The 16,861-nt window shown below is 34.8% G+C and overlaps 2 protein-coding genes across 3 annotated transcripts in view; one reads left to right on the top strand and one right to left on the bottom strand.

Annotated features, from left to right (window-relative positions):
* The window catches only part of LOC129804262 (B-cell receptor-associated protein 31), a 417,963-nt gene that overhangs the window by 397,021 nt on the left and 4,081 nt on the right, over positions 1-16,861 (top strand). The gene's annotated exons all lie outside the window — the stretch shown is intronic.
* The window catches only part of LOC129804111 (uncharacterized), a 19,772-nt gene extending 2,911 nt beyond the window's left edge, over positions 1-16,861 (bottom strand). The window contains exons 1-5 of one of the 2 annotated variants that reach the window (XM_055851193.1): positions 16,399-16,861; positions 16,113-16,317; positions 9,108-11,045; positions 3,650-4,743; positions 3,440-3,560 (exon numbers count right to left, since the gene is read on the bottom strand). In XM_055851193.1, coding sequence (XP_055707168.1) covers positions 3,440-3,560; positions 3,650-4,743; positions 9,108-11,045; positions 16,113-16,317; positions 16,399-16,526 — 3,486 coding nt within the window. In that variant the 5' untranslated portion in view covers positions 16,527-16,861. The remainder of the gene's footprint in view (positions 1-3,439; positions 3,561-3,649; positions 4,744-9,107; positions 11,046-16,112; positions 16,318-16,398) is intronic. The other variant, XM_055851201.1, reaches the window with a different exon arrangement.

Here is a 16,861-nt window from a genome sequence, read left to right as displayed (position 1 = left end):
ACTCTTTCGCACTCTTCTTCTTCTTTTGGGCATCACAAAAAATTCAATTTAATCCAAACCAATTTTCAGGGGTCTCGGTAGTTCAGTGGGTAAAAACTACAAATACAAATTGAACGCAGTAAAATCAAGGAGCAAGTATGATAAAAGACGGGAGCAAAAAAGGATTTGTCATGGAGCAAAAAGTAATAAAAAAGATAGGCAGAAGTGAGGAAAACAAACAATGGAAAAATAAGAGATGGAAATCGTATGTGAATAAGAGTGAGCGAAATGGTTATATGGACCTGAGTGATTCCGACAGCCAAAACGTAAAAAGAAGGAAGGAGAAGAAACGAATTTTCAGTGCGAAAGAGTGGGATAGACTTATACAGAATGCTTGAAAAAGAAAAGGCACTGAATTTAGGTTTCGTGTAATTTTCCAAATCTAAAAGATACGTCGACGCCACTAAAATTAAACGATTCATTGTGAAATTTTTGGCATGTAGTTCTCCGCGGTTCAATCAGATATCCGGTTTAGAGAATGTATTGTATTTTGTTTTAAATTATTTTATAAAAAGCATTTTTGTTCAGGAAAATTTCATGACATCAAAATTTATATCTCTTGTTTTTCTAAAAGCTTTGCATATGTTTATCCTGATCTTGCACACTGTGCTTCTTCTGCTTTTGAACATCACACCAAATTAAATTTAGTTCAGTCCAATTTTGAGACCGAAGAAATGGGATAGCCTTATGCAAATAGTTTGAGAAAGAAAGGGATGTGAATTTTGACTTTATAAAATTTTTCTGATCTAAAAGGTGTGCCGGAACCATTATGACTTCGACTGGCCTTTTAGATCAGGAAAATTTCATGAAATCAAAATTCTTATCTCTTTCTTTCTCAAATGTTTTGAATATTGCCTTATTATTCTACTCTTTCACACACAAAATTCGATTGAGCCAAATTGAATTTGTTTTGATGGTTACAAGAAGAAGAAGGAGATGAGTTGGTTAGACTTTTGACCAGCGCACAATAACTTTTGTTTATAAACATGTTTTCAAAATTTCCCATGAGAATGAGCGAGATGACTAGATCTAGATCTCACTCATTCTCATTCAAACGTCAAAAACATGTTTACTAAATAAAAGTTATTGTGCGTTGGGCATTATGCACAACTTTGTATATATTTCTGATTAGAAAATTACACAACGTTTGAGAAGGAAATATGCCAATTTTGATTTCATGAAACTTTCTTTATTTAAAAAAAGACAATAAAATTAAATAATTCTTTGTACAATTTTCCACATTTTTTAATCCTCCAGGGTTTACACATATTCTCTCAACAATGCAAATAAAAATTTGATCCCACAACATAAATTTTTGATAGTCTTTGTTTAATTATAGAGTTTAAAAGCTTTCATGGCATTAGGAGTTTCAATTTTTTAGGACTAGAATATTTAATGGATTTTAACGATATTAATATTGAATTATACTTCTGAACTTTGAGGATTTATCTACAACCACGTGTAATTAAATATTTAACTTCAGAATAAAAATAGATCGCAGCGAACGCGATGGAACTAAAATATCTCACGGGGAATCATAATTCAATATTTATAATGAGAATATTGCTGAAACCTTCTGATGATTTAATAAAATCATTCGTAAAAGATTTACAGACAGAATACTAAATCCGTGTCTTTAGTGCTTTAAGGACAAAGCTTGACTTTCTGACGCAGAGACCCAGGATTTAATCTCTTATTGAATTTTGTCGGGTGAAAGTTAAAGAAAAAGTCAAAATTGGAAAATTAGAAGAGTTTTATCGCTTTGAGCTCGAGATTTGCCCAAAATTGCATATTTAAATACTTGCATTTGCTGTTTGGATAAAAATTAAATATCGGCTTATATCAGAATGGAACTACTTCAGACTAATAGGGATTCAAGACCTTTCCAATGAATTCAAATTTATTCCAATCGATTGAGAAATAGGCTTTCTAAAACACTCTTCAACGTTTAACCTTGAGGAACTTTTCTTCAGGAATGGTTCAAAGGCATTTTCTTATACAACGAAAGGTTCCATTAAAAATTTGTAGAATAAATATCGCATAATTATTGTTTCTGAATTCTAAAAGTAAAGTTATAGAGGTGTTCTTTTTAATTTCAATCGATCTATAAAATTCCCGATTTCCGATTGTAAAATTTTTCCGTACACCGATGACCTTTAGATCTTCCTTCTCATATTTGCTTTTTCAAAGTCGAGGGTTAAATATATCTAATGGCCTCTACACACCAGGTGTAATTTCTTTAAAAAATGCCTTTGCAAAGAAAATTTCCCGTATATCCTTGTACGCAGAAACGTCAGATTTTTTTTTTTAAAATGCAATTTTTGACGAAAATTGCTTCTAGTGTGTAGACATCATAAAGAAGGAAATGGTAATATTCCAACAAAAAATAGAAATTTTTTAGCACTTTCCTGTTCTCAAGTGCTTCTACATAATCGACTTTTCTTTAAATTGGTTCCTGTCACGACTGTTTGGTGATTTTAGAACTCAGCGGGGACTGACAAAATAGTCGAGACAAGAACCAACACAAAGAAAAATCGATAATGCAGAAGCACTTGAGGATAGTAAAGTGCTAAAAAAATGTTCAGAAGTAAGATTTTCTATTTTCATTGGGACAATTTTGGATTCATTTGAAAGGTATTTGAACACCAAACAAAATTAATCCGATTCCAATAATGTAAAAAACGGGTAGTGAATTTTTAAAACCTATTTAGTAATTACTCCACAAATTTTATCGTTTCATTGATATACACTGAGAAAAAAAGGGGGTGCGATTAACTATTTTTGCTCATAACTTAAACACTTTTTAGGTGTAAAAATATATCAACATTTTTCAATGTTGATTTTACACCTTTTTTAGGGTAAAATTAACATGAAAAAGGGTAACTCTAACCCCTAAAATGAATAATATTTACACAGATTTTGGGTCAATATTGCAGGGTAAAATAAACATTTCCGGAATATTATTTTAACTTTTTAGGATTTCCCTCAGTGTAGCATCACTGAGAGAAATCCGAAAAAGTTGAAATAACATTCTGGAAATGTTAATTTTACGCTACATTATTGATCCGAAATCGGTGTAAATATTATGCTTTTTAGGTGTATTAGGGGTTAAATTAACCCTTTTTCATGTTAATTTTATCCTCAAAAAGGTGTAAAATTAAAATTAAAAAATGTTGATATATTTTTACACCTAAAAAGTGTTAAAGTTATGAGGAAAAAATGCTAATCGCATCTTCTTTTTTTTCTCAGTGATTAAACTGCATTGTTTTGTTGATCTATCCAGATAATGTGACGTAAAATTCCAGTGATGACATACAGAAAATTTGCATATTTAATTTATCGTCGGAAAATACACGTTCAATGATGCAACAAAAAAATAAATAAACAAAAAAAAACTCACCAGAGACTGATTCATTTCGTGCATTCGGTACTTGAGCTCCAAGACAATATAATACTCCCACAAATTGGCTGGACGTTCCTGTTTGAGGGCGTAGCAATTTCCTGTTTCGCGACATTTTGCACTGCAAATGGAAAACAATAAAAAAAAATGGAAATCAATACGTGAAGGCATAAAATAAAAGCTGATTTAATTGAGAAAAGGGATTCTCACTGGTAAACTTTTCCGAATGTCCCGGATCCTAGGAGTTTTCCCACATCCAGTGTCATTCCATTCATCTCCATCACGGAATTTGGCTTGATCATCTTGACAATATTTGTCAGGATGCAACTGTCCAGAGACTCGAGGAAATTCATAAAGTCGGCCTTTTCGAGGAAAGCATTGATGAGTTTGGGATTGAAGGGATTCATCACCTCCAATCCAAGATTATCATCAATCACTTGCTGTGTCTCATTCATATCCACTTCCTTGCGCTGATACGATGACAATGGCTGATTGTCATCCTCACTCCAATCATCCTCCGGATTGGATGCACCATTCACCGAATTGTTTGGCATCATATAGATACTCTGTCCACTGTCTGTACCATTGACAGCCGGAGATGGAAAGTCCTGCCGTGTAATCTTCCCTGTTCTATTATTCTGTGGACTCTGCTTCACATACACCGAATTATTGGCCATTGAGGCATTTTTATTGCCATCACGCATCGTAATTGTCATCCTCAGGGGATCATTTTCACTCACATGACTCACAATCAGTGACTTTCGCTCATCCATACTCTTCCTCCCACTCCAATCTTTGGCCTCATCATTCGCCCAAACATTTTCCATATGGGGCACAGTGACGGATTCATTGAGATTCCCAACCGTATCCTCCTTCTTCGCTCCCCCATCCAATGTCTGCAGATTACTCGGTGGGAATGTAAATGAAGAATCCGGAGGTACTGGACCTTCCTTAATGACCGACAAACTGTGCCACACATGATGCTGTGGCTCCCTCACAGAATGGACATCCATGATTTTTGGTACCTTCGCCAATGGTGGTGAATAGAATGATCTCGATGTATTGCCAAATTGTTTCATATCAACAATTTCCACATCTTCATCGTCATCATCATTGTCATCATCATCGTCGTCGTCATCCTCCTCTTCAACTACCCGGCTAGCAAAGGGTCCAACCGGAGGGAAAAGACCCATAGACTGACCATTCTGTGAGTGTGTCGGTCTTGTGGAATCACTGAAAATTGGTCCCGCTGCTCCACTTCCATTTCCACTCACAAGTCTTACCTGCAAAATTTGCAAGGAATCCTGAAGCTTTTGGTTATAGTCTAACTAGACTATTAATGCTGAAGATTCAAATAGTCTTCAAAAAAAGTCATCATTTTTACTTAACGAGACCTCAAAATTAAAAAATACCCAAGAATTGAAAAATACCCAAGTAACAAAATTAGAAAAAAATTACAATCTTCAGATAGTAGATTCACATTTTTTTAAAATAGTTTTGAAAAAAAGAAGTCACATTATGATATTAATATTAGTCGTTAATCTTCCAAAAGGAACTTAGCAGAGGTAACTTTACTTACGAAAATCTTACTTTAATTTAACGTTTATTTTAGATTGCAACGAATAAGTTAATGAACGAAAATCCCACAGGAAAAAATATTTATCTTATCCCTTATAGCAAAAAGGCACTTTCTTCGCCATATCAGGGTATTATAACATCTAAAATTGTTAAGGATATCAGGGGTGGAATGATAACTTTTCGACACTATCGAAACGATAGTATCGATAAATCTATATCTGTTAGATTAAAGGAATGTCGACTTTCTACGCATTGTTGGGCCATTCATTATAACAATTTCAAAAGAATGTGACTGTTGATAAATATCTATATTAGTTACAGAAAGTCCTGCTATCGTTTAAATTTTGCAGAATCGACAGTCGATAGTATCGAAAATAAGTTATCATGTCACCCCAGGAGTAATCTTTGTAGATGAGCAGAGAAGAGAATAATAATATTATTCTTCTGTGGTGTCCTGGTCATAACGCTATTCTAGGAAATGAAATAGCAGATAAACTCGCGAACATTGGTGTATATCAGGAGTTTATATGCCCTGAATAAGTCTTGGGAGTTAAAAAAGAATTACGGAAAGATTACTTCCAATATATTAGATGAGCACATATATTCTGTCAGTAGAAGAGGTTGAAAGTTTGGAGTGGTATATCTTAGCTCCTGATGAATATAATTGGATGAGTGAACTATTGTTGGAAAGCTTGGTTCATTAGCTTTTAGAATCTGGTATACTTAATCTGCTATGGATAAACCATGGTCATTCAGAACCATTTATGTCGAGGAAGACACATTTTGCGACGTGTTTTTTGGCCATCTACTTCTGGGACCAGGAGTGACCCACTTTTCTCGCACATGGACTGTTCGTTAGAGGAACTCAAATGGTACAATTTGTGGAAGAAACTTTTTTTTTGGACATCTTACTTTTTTTTATTCATCGACTTTTGCAAATAAAGGAAGCAGAAGAATGAGTTCAAACGAAAGTAGTTGAAAGTTGAACTTTTTGCTGCGTAATCGGTTGAAATACTACAACGATAATCATGTTGATTCTATTACATACGATAATCGTAGAAATATTCAACCAGTAAATCGCATGAAGTTTACGCTATTTTAGTTATTTTAGTACTATTATAATAATTATTACTACTATTTATTGCATTTGGGTCATTACCGAGGGTTGAATTTTACTAATTCTGCAATTTAATTGATTATTTTTCAATTGAAAGTTGATTTTTTCAGTGGTTGTTATTCGAAATTTCAACTAGTTCAGTTCAACTAATACAATTCAACTTGCCAATTTCATTTTGTTTTTATTGTGTAGCCAAAAAACTACGTTTTGTTGTTCATTTCGAGCATACAATGGTCTCGACGGTCGTTGGATGTAAATCAGAAAAGCAAAAAACATCTATTCTCCACAACAATTCGGCTATCAATTGCTCTGATGTAAATTATTCAAAATCGTCTTTTTTTAGGTGTGATACCTTTATAATCACACCAATTTTTATTAATAAATAGTAATCGTTAGTTACGAATTGTATAAAGAAAAAGATGAAAAACCTTGGGGAAAGCGCGCTACTTTCGAACGACTTAAGTTTCGGACAACTCAACTTTTTTTTTAATGTTCTTAATGATTTTGATTCATGGCCTTTTCAGGAAATTTGAGGAACTCTGGACGAGCTATGAAAAAATGATTTGTTCTTGAGTGATTCGAAGGTAACATTCAACTTGACGCTGATTTGGCAAAGCAAAAATGTAGAAGTTGCAAAATATCATAGAATTTTCAATATGATTTAAAGGGACCTTAAGAAAACTTTCTTTTTTATTTTTTAGTGACCAAAAGAGATTTTTTACTGGTCAAAATTGATTTTTTTAATGAGTATTATAGCTTTTTTTCAGGAATAAAAATATTTCAAAAATGTTCAAACACAATAAATTATGATTTTGCTTTAGCAAACTTCCACTTCGAATTCCCATGCAGTTTTCTATTACAAATATCGAGAAGAGAATGAATAATGAATGGGAAACTGAAATTTTATTCCAGAGATGTAAATGAAGTATGGTAAAAATTGCGAAGGTAGAGTCACCTGCGTTGGAAGTAATATTATTTACCTAAAAATTACGTTTTCCACACAACAATTTCTAATTTGGTAAGAAATTGATACTAGGGTGGTAGGGTTGCGGCATTACTTATGGCCAGTCTATACTTGTTTCCACCTTGCAGATATCTTCAATGTTTTCCTACAAATTAATTTAGAAGAACCACAAAATTATGAATATTTGATGCGCTATCATTAAATGCAACTTTTAAACGGATTTACTTTTATATTTAGATACAATTTTAATTATTTTGTGGGAATTGTTTCACTGATGCGCCCGACAGTCAAATATACATTAAATTGTTAAGAAATTTACTGACGATCTCACAATTTTTATTGACCACTAAATTTTATATATTCAATAAAAAATATTTAGTACTATTTTTCAAAACTTATTGTCTTAATAACTATATTTTCTTTTACCACTTGATTTGGATGATTTTTAACACAAAAAATATAAAATAATGACAAGGCCATAAGTTATGGCCAATTTGATAAGATTATTTACTGCATTTGACATGCAGTAAATAATTTACAGCATTTGACGTGTGGCGCCCCCACAGATATTTGATTTAGCGAGTTGTAAATCGTGTTATTTTTGATTCAGTGAATCTGAGTTTTCTAGCATTAATTTAATCAAATTTAAGGTAAGTGTAGAAGTTGTAACATAAAATTGTTTATAAATGAGTAGTGTTTTTGATTTTCTCCATGAAATTGCATTTTCTTGTAAGTAACCTAACTTTTTCTCTTTTTCTCTCCCAGGACAGTGAAAAACACAAAAAAACTAAAGAAAAGTCTCATTATTGAACTCAAAGGATGCAAAAGGGGCATTGAGAAGCATTGAGAATAGAATGATCACGACTAAAGTATTCCAGTCATTCCAGCTGTACCACATTCCCACACAAACTCTGCGTTAAAGTCTTCGGAAAGTCTCCGGAGCAAACATTAGAACACAGAGGCTTTGCAGTGCTCTTAGAGAACAGGCAGAGGAGGATATTATAAGCTGGGTTCTTCATGCAGCCAAATTAAGTTTTTACATCAGGAAAGTCGGATAGGATTACTAGCCACTTGTGGGGAGAATCAATATTAGTAGTATCCGATTATTATGAGAAAAATATTTGAAAAACTATGAAAAATTTGTCAGAAAAATAATAAAAACCTATGAAAGTGCGTAAAATGCTTTTCTTTTTTTCTATTAAAATTATTTTATTACAAAGTTTGTTTTATATCATTTGAAATTGTGGCCATAAGTTATTCCACGAGTGGCCATAAGTTCGTAAAAGAGGCCACAAGTTATGAATTTTACATGGTTGGGAAAATCACATATTTTCCGTTGTTTGAGGGATTTTTCCTAGTAAAATCATTTGAATATATCGAAAGAAACTACAGTAGACTCTCTCTCAATTGGGTATTTGGGGCAAAATGTCATCCGGTTTATCGAGAGATTTGGGCGTCAAAGCCTTTGTAAATTCCACAAAAAGCGCTCAATTATAAAGAATCACGATAAAATAGGAAGAACTACAGGGAATTTGAGCAAATTTGCTTCAAAATCAAATGTGAAAATTGTCAACAAATTTTTTCACCCGATTGAAAAAGATCCGATTGACTGAGTCTACTGTACATGAAAGAAATTGCTCTTAAAATTTTGCTTTATTTGGTCAAAAAGATCAACAGCTATAAGGAGATTATGTCCTTAATGTGGCCATAGTAATGCCTGCACCCTATATACCATTTCTTTTTCATTAAGTTTCATTAAGTCTGTTAAAGTCAGGCATAAATTAATAATGGTAAAATAATGTAAGATTTACGATCGTATAGTTATCTGCATTGGAAGTAATTTTATTTACCTAAAAATTACCTTTCCCCGAGACGTTAAATTTCTGATTTGGTTAGAAAGTGCTACTTGGGTATATTATGTTTTTCAATCCAAGAAATTTTATATTATTAAAAATATTTCAAATTTTAAGAATTTTCATGAGTATAATTTGAAATTTTTTTGGACTCACCTCTCTCTGGGCACTGCCACCAATTTTCGATGTATTCAAAACACCTTCCATGTCACGCTTTCCAAAAATTGACGATGTCATCCCGGACACCGCCATTTCACGCATACTGGGGAATGTCAGGGAATCATTGGCTCTCTGTGGTGATATCTTTGTGCCAAATTCCTTCCTTTTCGTGGCTTCAGGTGGTGACTGAAAGAATTCACTGTAGTAATCATCATCGGGTGCTGGGATGATTTTCGGTGGTGCCAGTAGATTTTCCGTTGTTGGATCTTCATAAACGGTAATTGGATTAACACTCGATACTTCCTCCCTGAACATTTTTATTGAACTATTGCCAGCACATCTTCCATCAGTAGTAGCTCCTTGGTAAACAAATGCTGAAATGACTGTTGGCGTTGTTTGGGGAAATTTTGTCGGTCTGAGTTCTCCGGGTACATTATCCGGGGAATCGGCGGAAGATGTTGAAGACTTAGTACTTGTACCACTTGAGCTTGTTGTCGTACTGGGTTCACTCACTTCCCAAATTGTTGACAATTGTTTGGTGGTGGCGGTAACTGGTGCCTCCTCCGTCTCCCCCAGATTCACATCCGGCTGCCTGGGGACATCTACAGCCGGCTGACTCGGTGGCTGATAGAGAGATAAACTCGAACGTGGTGTTACAATAAATTTCTTGAGATCTGGCTTTGGAGTGCTAACACTCTGGGGTTTTATGAAGAAATTGAAGGTTTGTGTGGAACAGGTGTCATTCATATTGACTTGCTGTGTTTGTGGTGGTTGAGGAATACAGAATTCGTTGGTAGTACGCTTTCTAGCTGCTCGTGATCTCTCATATTTCACCCTCTGGAGCTCCTCAAAACTCATCTCTTCCTTGTCATTGAGCATATTCATAGCCTCTACACGACACATAAGTTCCTGATTCACCAAAACTTCCGCCTTACACTTATCCACCGGAAATACATCTTGCTTCTCATTTGTTCTCCGAAAATTTTCCGGCAATCTCACACCATTGTCATAGGAATTCTCAACAAAATCCTTCAATTCTTCCGTCACAGCAGCCCGCCTACCCCGATTCCTGAACCAACGATAGGCTCTCAGCTCTTCCGGTGAAAAGACAATATTTTTGGCATTTGGATAGCAGAGAATTTTGTCATACATGGGAAATATACCACCCGGTAGATCTTCCATTAACATCACATTAACAGAAAAATCATCCTGTTTGTAATTTGTCCGCGCAAAATTAGCCGGAAGCCTAGCAGGTCCACACCATTCATCTGTATCCTCCATAATGTCAAATTCTAATTTTGTATTTGGCCGACCAACAACAGCCGACGGGAAAAGAGCATTGCTCTGTGTTCGTTTTTTGGCCTTTGACCACGGTCCCGGTTCCCATTGATTTTCCTGTTTTGTCGCACTACTCACAATACTGCGTATTCCCGATGAGGTACTCGCTTCTGGTGGTCCATTGAAACTCTCCTGATGAGCATCAACATAAATGGCAATTCCCGACGTTGTTGTAGCCTGATACGGTGCCCGGGAATGAGATGCAGCAAAAGTCTGTTCAACTCTTCCCGGATTGACATCACGTACCACCCCTCCTGTCCGAATACTCCCAACCCTATTGCTTCGATGTCCACTCAATGATGTCAAAGCATTCCGACGTTCTTCCATGGTCGAAAAGAATGTCTGACGCATCTTTTCATCCCGATAGAGAGTCCTCTGGGCCACTGACACAAGAAATTGATCATGTGCCTGCTTTAACTCATCAAAGGGCTGTGCACCAGCATCAAAGCCCATACTATAGATCTTTTCGGCTCTCTCAAAATTCTCCAGAATTTCAAAATAGTATGCCCAACAGATATAAAGATCCGCTATCAATGTTCCAATTCCCTGATTGTACAGCGTATTATAGTGCTCATGAGGACTTTGCTGAGAGTCAATCTGCCAAGGAAAACTCTCTTTGAATACCTACCCTTTCGACCCTTTCTTTAAACTATGCAAATATTACACAATTTCAAATAAAAAATTGTTGAATGGTTGATTTAAATTCAAATTGCAAGATTTATTAAACACTGAGAAAAAAAGAAGATTCGATTAACTTTTTTCCTCAGAACTTTAACACTTTTTAGGTGTAAAAATATATCAACATTTTTTAATGTTAATTTTACACCTTATTAAGGGTGAAGTTAACATGAAAAGGGGTACCTTTAACCCCTAATACACCTAAAAAGAGTGATATTTACACCTATTTCGGATCAACACTACAGGATAAAATTAACTTTTCCGGAATGTTATTTTAACTTTTTCGGATTTCTCTCAGTGAAATTACTGAAAATAGTGATTTTTTTATTAATTAAAACAGCTCAATGTAAAAAATAAAAAATAGTTACATCATTAATTGATTTAATTAAATCAGAAACAGAGGAAAATCCAATTCCAGCAATTAATATGTGAAATTTTACAAATTTGTTCTTTGAAATACAATATATTTGATGAAATAAAAGGGGATATAAAGCATCCTATCTTTGCGTAGGGTGGAATCATCACTTCTCGCCAGTGCCCCACTTTTCGCCATTTATATTGAAATCACTATTTTTCGCGATTTATGAAATAAATGAGCCGCAAAGTTACTTGTATCTTTACTACTGCTACGTATAGAGTCGAAAAATAATAATTATTCGTTTTGGATTTACGATTTTGAGCATTTTTTAGAGTATAATATTATTATTAAGTGCATCGAATCAAATATTTCTTACCAAAAATACTAAGTGTCATCAAATTTTCATCAAGCAAAAAATACCTTTTTGGATCAATAATTTGTCCATTGAATATTTAATTACTTGTGGAATACATAAAATTTGTATTTAGTCAATTAATATTTCATTTTATATTATTTTTGTATAAAAATGAGGCATGGCGAGAAGTGGTAATATTCTGGAATTGATTTTACCACCTGTCGCCATATCTTTTCAATAGGCGACGCTAACTTCACTTCGTACATTCTCAGTTGTCAAATCTGCATTGTTTACTTTCTGCAAAAGCCCCATAATTTGATTTCTTAAATAAAAGTGAAGAAATATCATTTAAAGAGAGTAATAATAAAGTGATCACAAGGAAAGAGAAATGGTGAATGTATTCTTTTCATAGCATTGCCTAAAATAACCGAGTGTGGTTCTTTTCAAGTGGGTGGCGAGAAGTGGTTACAAATTTTACAAAACTGGCGAAAAGTGGTAAAAAGTGGCGACGAAATGGTTAATTTTGCATTATTAATAAAAATCAGTTTTTTAAGTAGTCCAGCGTTATGTCCTAGGATTATTGTTTTCACGTATCTAGAGCCAATACATCTAAGTAACTTTGTGTCAAATTTGACTTATCTTGTAACAAGGATTCAAAAGTTATGATTAAATGAATTTAATTTTTTCCTAAACATGGCGATAGCTGGTTATTCCACCCTACTTGATGAAATAAAAGAGGATACAAAGAATCCTTCCTATCTTTGCATAATGCGCGAAAACTTTTAACATCTTTCTCCTGATTTTTTTTTACATTTTTCTGTTTTCAAATGATTCTGCATTATCGTATTTTCTTTGTGTTGGTTCCTGTCACGACTATTTAGTGGTTTGAAAACACGATGAGGACAGGTAAAAACAATTGAGACAAGAACCAACATAACGCAAAGTCGATAATACAGAAGCATTTGAGAACAGTGAAGGCTTAAAAAAACAAAAGTGCTATTCCAATTAAAAATAAAAAGAAAAAAAATATGAACATTTTTTTGGCAATTTAGGGTAAAGTGATATAATTTGGAAATAGTGTTACAAGTTGGACAATTCGCCGGTACAAGTTGGGCATGGCTTTTTTCATAATTTTTCGAGCATTTACCCTGTTAATTGACAGTAAAGATTTATCCCAAACTGTCGTACACCGAGAGCTTGGGATTATCGATTAGAGGTCATTTGCATCAATTTGTTTTAGGGTAGAGTAAGCTCTTTTCGTCACCTTAAAGTTTTATATCCTTGCAATTCTTACAATTTTTAGCGAAATAAAATGAAATTTTCTGTACAGATACTTTGAAGCATTGTCTCTCTCTTAAACCATAAGACTTTTCGGTAAATTTTTGGTATCTAGTTGAAAAAATACATTTTCTGCGTTTCAGTACTTTTCGCTACTGTGTAAACACTTTTTCGCCACTACTGTCTAAGCACTTTTACACCACAGAATTTTATTGAATTTCAAGAAACAACAGCTTTCGAAAACCTCCAAAACTACACGTCAAAGTACTTTTTCATATTTAACTCCGATACTAGGTAATTTCAAATTATTTTTTTGCACATTTTAGCTGAGATTCTTTACAATCTCAGCTTTTGTAGTCACAGGTGAAATCCAACCTCGTCAGATCAGGCCCAAAATTTGGATTTACACGTTTTGACACTCATAGATCACGAAAATCATGTGCGTTAAACGTGACGGTCCGTCCCGTCCGTCCGTCGTATAACCACTTCTGGAGAGAGAATGGAAAGAGATATCGACAAGCGGTTTTCGGCAAAGGTTAAATATCGATAGATGGCTAGAAGTTGGTGATGTTAGACCCACAATAACTCCGCCCCTATGGCATGGATCGATCTCAAATTTTAATATGTTATAGCTGGGCCTAAGAGCTCTCGATCGATACCAAACTTAACCCCCTCCGACCCCCCTGACCAGAGCTAGAGGACTTAAATTTTCAATTTTCAAATTGCTATATCTCCGGTTCTAATTATCGGAATGCGAAAAATTTGGGTGTTTTGGAAAGCTCTCGTGGAGCACTATAACCCTTGTGACATCCCAATTTCATCCGATTTAATCGAAAGTCCGATTAATTGAAAAATCGATTTTCGAAATTTCTATTTCGAATATTTCGAAAACTAGGAGATGTTTTTTCTTTAAATTTTAATATGTTGTAGCTGGGGTCGAGACCTTTCCAACGGTGGGTCACAGTCCTCCCTCGATGTTCTCCGACGCGAGCTATAACCAGAAATGTCTTGCCCGGACTGCATTCTCTGGGTTTATGAAGCGATTTCGATGAAATTTTAGCCTATATTGTATCTGAGAGCACGATCTTTCTAATAATGGATCCCATCCGTATCTACCCCAACCCACTGTTCCCCGACCCTTACTATATCCATATGGACCGGACTCTATCACTAATGTTTATTAACCGATTTCAATGAACTTTTTTTTCTTTTGTTGGTCTTCCCCACTCAGACTATTTAAAATAGAAAATGACCAGTGATAAGCCCAGATAAGCTTATGGTAGCTGAGATTCTTTACAAGTGACCTCGAAATGCGTGCAACTCGGGGTGCTCACAACTTGGAATGCGTGAAAATTCGATTGTGAGTTGAATTTTGGGGGTAGAGTCGCGTCGAGCCAATTTCATCCATTTCCACTGCCGAGAACAGTTTACTCGACGCGATTCTTTACCCCCAAAATTCAACTCACAATCGAATTTTCACGCATTCCGAGTTGCAAGCACCCCGAGTTGCACGCATTTCGAGGTCGACGAAAAGTACTTACACAGCAAAAAAAAGTATGCCCTTTTCACCACATCCAAATTTTATAAACTTTTTTAGATAACATTATTATACATGATATTATAATAAAGTTAGTTAATAAGAGATTGAGTTTCAGTGAAAAATATTAAATACTCTAGAGCAAAAACATAAAATAATGCAAGATAATTTTTCTTAGCGTTGACAAATTTCTTAAGAACTCCATATTTTTTTGGTAATTGTTCACCGTGTCGAAAATTTCTCTGAATAATTTGCAAATAATCTATTCGGCAAAGAACCTGATATGGTTTTCTGATGCGTTGGACTAGAGGTCACGAAATAATACTCATAAAAGTGATTTTATTTGTAGGTGGCGAAAAAGTGCTTACAGTACTTAGGTTAGAGGATCAGCCTGAGTCTATTTGGGTTTAAGTCTTTGTTCTCTAGGTCTGGCAACGATTAGGGGAATGTAGGCATGGTTCGCACAGGGTGAACCTTCAAACGATGCGAACATTCTCTTTGTTTGCAAAGAACTGGTTTACGATTTGTCATCTTATGGCTAAATAGCGATGAACCAGCTCTTTGCAAACAAAGATAAAATTTGCATTGTTTAAAGGTTCACTCTGTGCGAACCATGCCAACATTTCCCTATAAGAGCAGATGGACAAACGAACAGACCGCAGAAAAGCGATTAATTTTAATATTTCACATATAGCGAATTTCAATTATTTTAAAACAAAAATGTGTGTTTTTAATAGTTTTGCCAGAATTTTAAACCCAACTTTAAGTACTCCTAATAAATTTTAAAATCAATTTAAATATACCTATAGCAAATAGATGTAGATTTGCAAAAAATATCCTAGATTCCTATAACCTTCTGCTTTACGATTACGTAAAAACATATGAAAAAAATAACTTTAGGTGGTCAGGAAAAATTATTTTCTCTATGGGACACGGGTGACTTAATCGTCCTTAAAGGGTTAAACCGAGAAAGGGATTAACTATAATCGAAATAATGATCAGATTACATTTCTAGCAGTTTCTGACTAATCCTTCTCTCGGCTTAAGCCGAGAAAAGGCTTAGTTAGTGGGAAACTGATTGGAATTTATTCAAATCTTTATTTTGGTTATATTTACGTTAAGCCGTCTTTCGGCTTAAGTCGTAAGTGTGTCTAGGGCATAAGTTAGGTCAAAAACATAAATTATCCAAATTTTATCGAGGATGAAAACCTAAGTATCATGCTATTTTTTTTAAACTTCTTTTACACATTTTCTATTTAGTTTTTTTTAAAGTCGAATTTTACTTTTTGACTAAGAACTATTTATAAAATTTGATAATTATTAATAAATCTTGCAAATTGAAAAGTGAAAGTTTTTTTTTGATAAAGAAATTCTGTTAGATTGCACTTTGCAAAAGATATTTGAAAAGTTTTTACTAATTTTGAAAAATAGGTCTCTAATCAAAAAAGAGGTACTTACAAATTTAATGTAGATCTTAACCATCCGACGATCCTGGTGATACCTTTCGTCGTTCTCCAGGGTGGTTATACACTTGACCAGTACATCATCAAATGCACTCTGCTTCCCACTCTTGGGATAGCACTGCTCTATCCACAAGATATAGTCATACCACAGCTCCAGAGGATCATCCCCACAATACTCAGCTATACGTCTCTCAAATTCCCTGGAAACCGAACCATCCCAGAGACCATTAGAACCTAACCAACAAAAGAATTCCCTCTCGAGGACAGAAAAAGAAACATACTCTCGCTTCTGCATCAATTCTCTGTGTGCATCCTGATGGGTCTCGGCGTGAAGGGCTGCTTCGAGGAGTGAGATGTTGCGACCACTGGCCAAGGGTTGAATGTTTTCTTTGGCGTTGTCGATATCCATGCTGTTGTTTTTCCCCCCAAGAGAACACAAAATATTTTGGGCCTTATACCATCGAAGGGCCTGGGATGAAAAATGGCTTTGACAAAACAAAAAATGTGTTCGAAAATCACCCCCACAAAAATACAGCTGTAAAATGTGCAAAACACTATGGGTACGCAAGAAAACACCACTATTCACTGCACAAATATTCACAGCACTATTTTGTATAATTTTTCTGCACAGCAAGATTGATTTTGCAGGAGAAAATTGGTTTTTAGTGACCGAAATTGCAGCAACCTAGCGCGTTTGATACTTTTTTTGAAGTTGGACTGTCACCACAATGGCGGTTGTCAATG

The sequence above is a fragment of the Phlebotomus papatasi genome, chromosome 1 (genome assembly GCF_024763615.1).
Source record: "Phlebotomus papatasi isolate M1 chromosome 1, Ppap_2.1, whole genome shotgun sequence".
Lineage (NCBI taxonomy): Eukaryota > Metazoa > Arthropoda > Insecta > Diptera > Psychodidae > Phlebotomus > Phlebotomus papatasi.
Note: the sequence above shows the minus strand (reverse complement) of the source record. Positions and strands in the feature narration are given on the sequence as shown.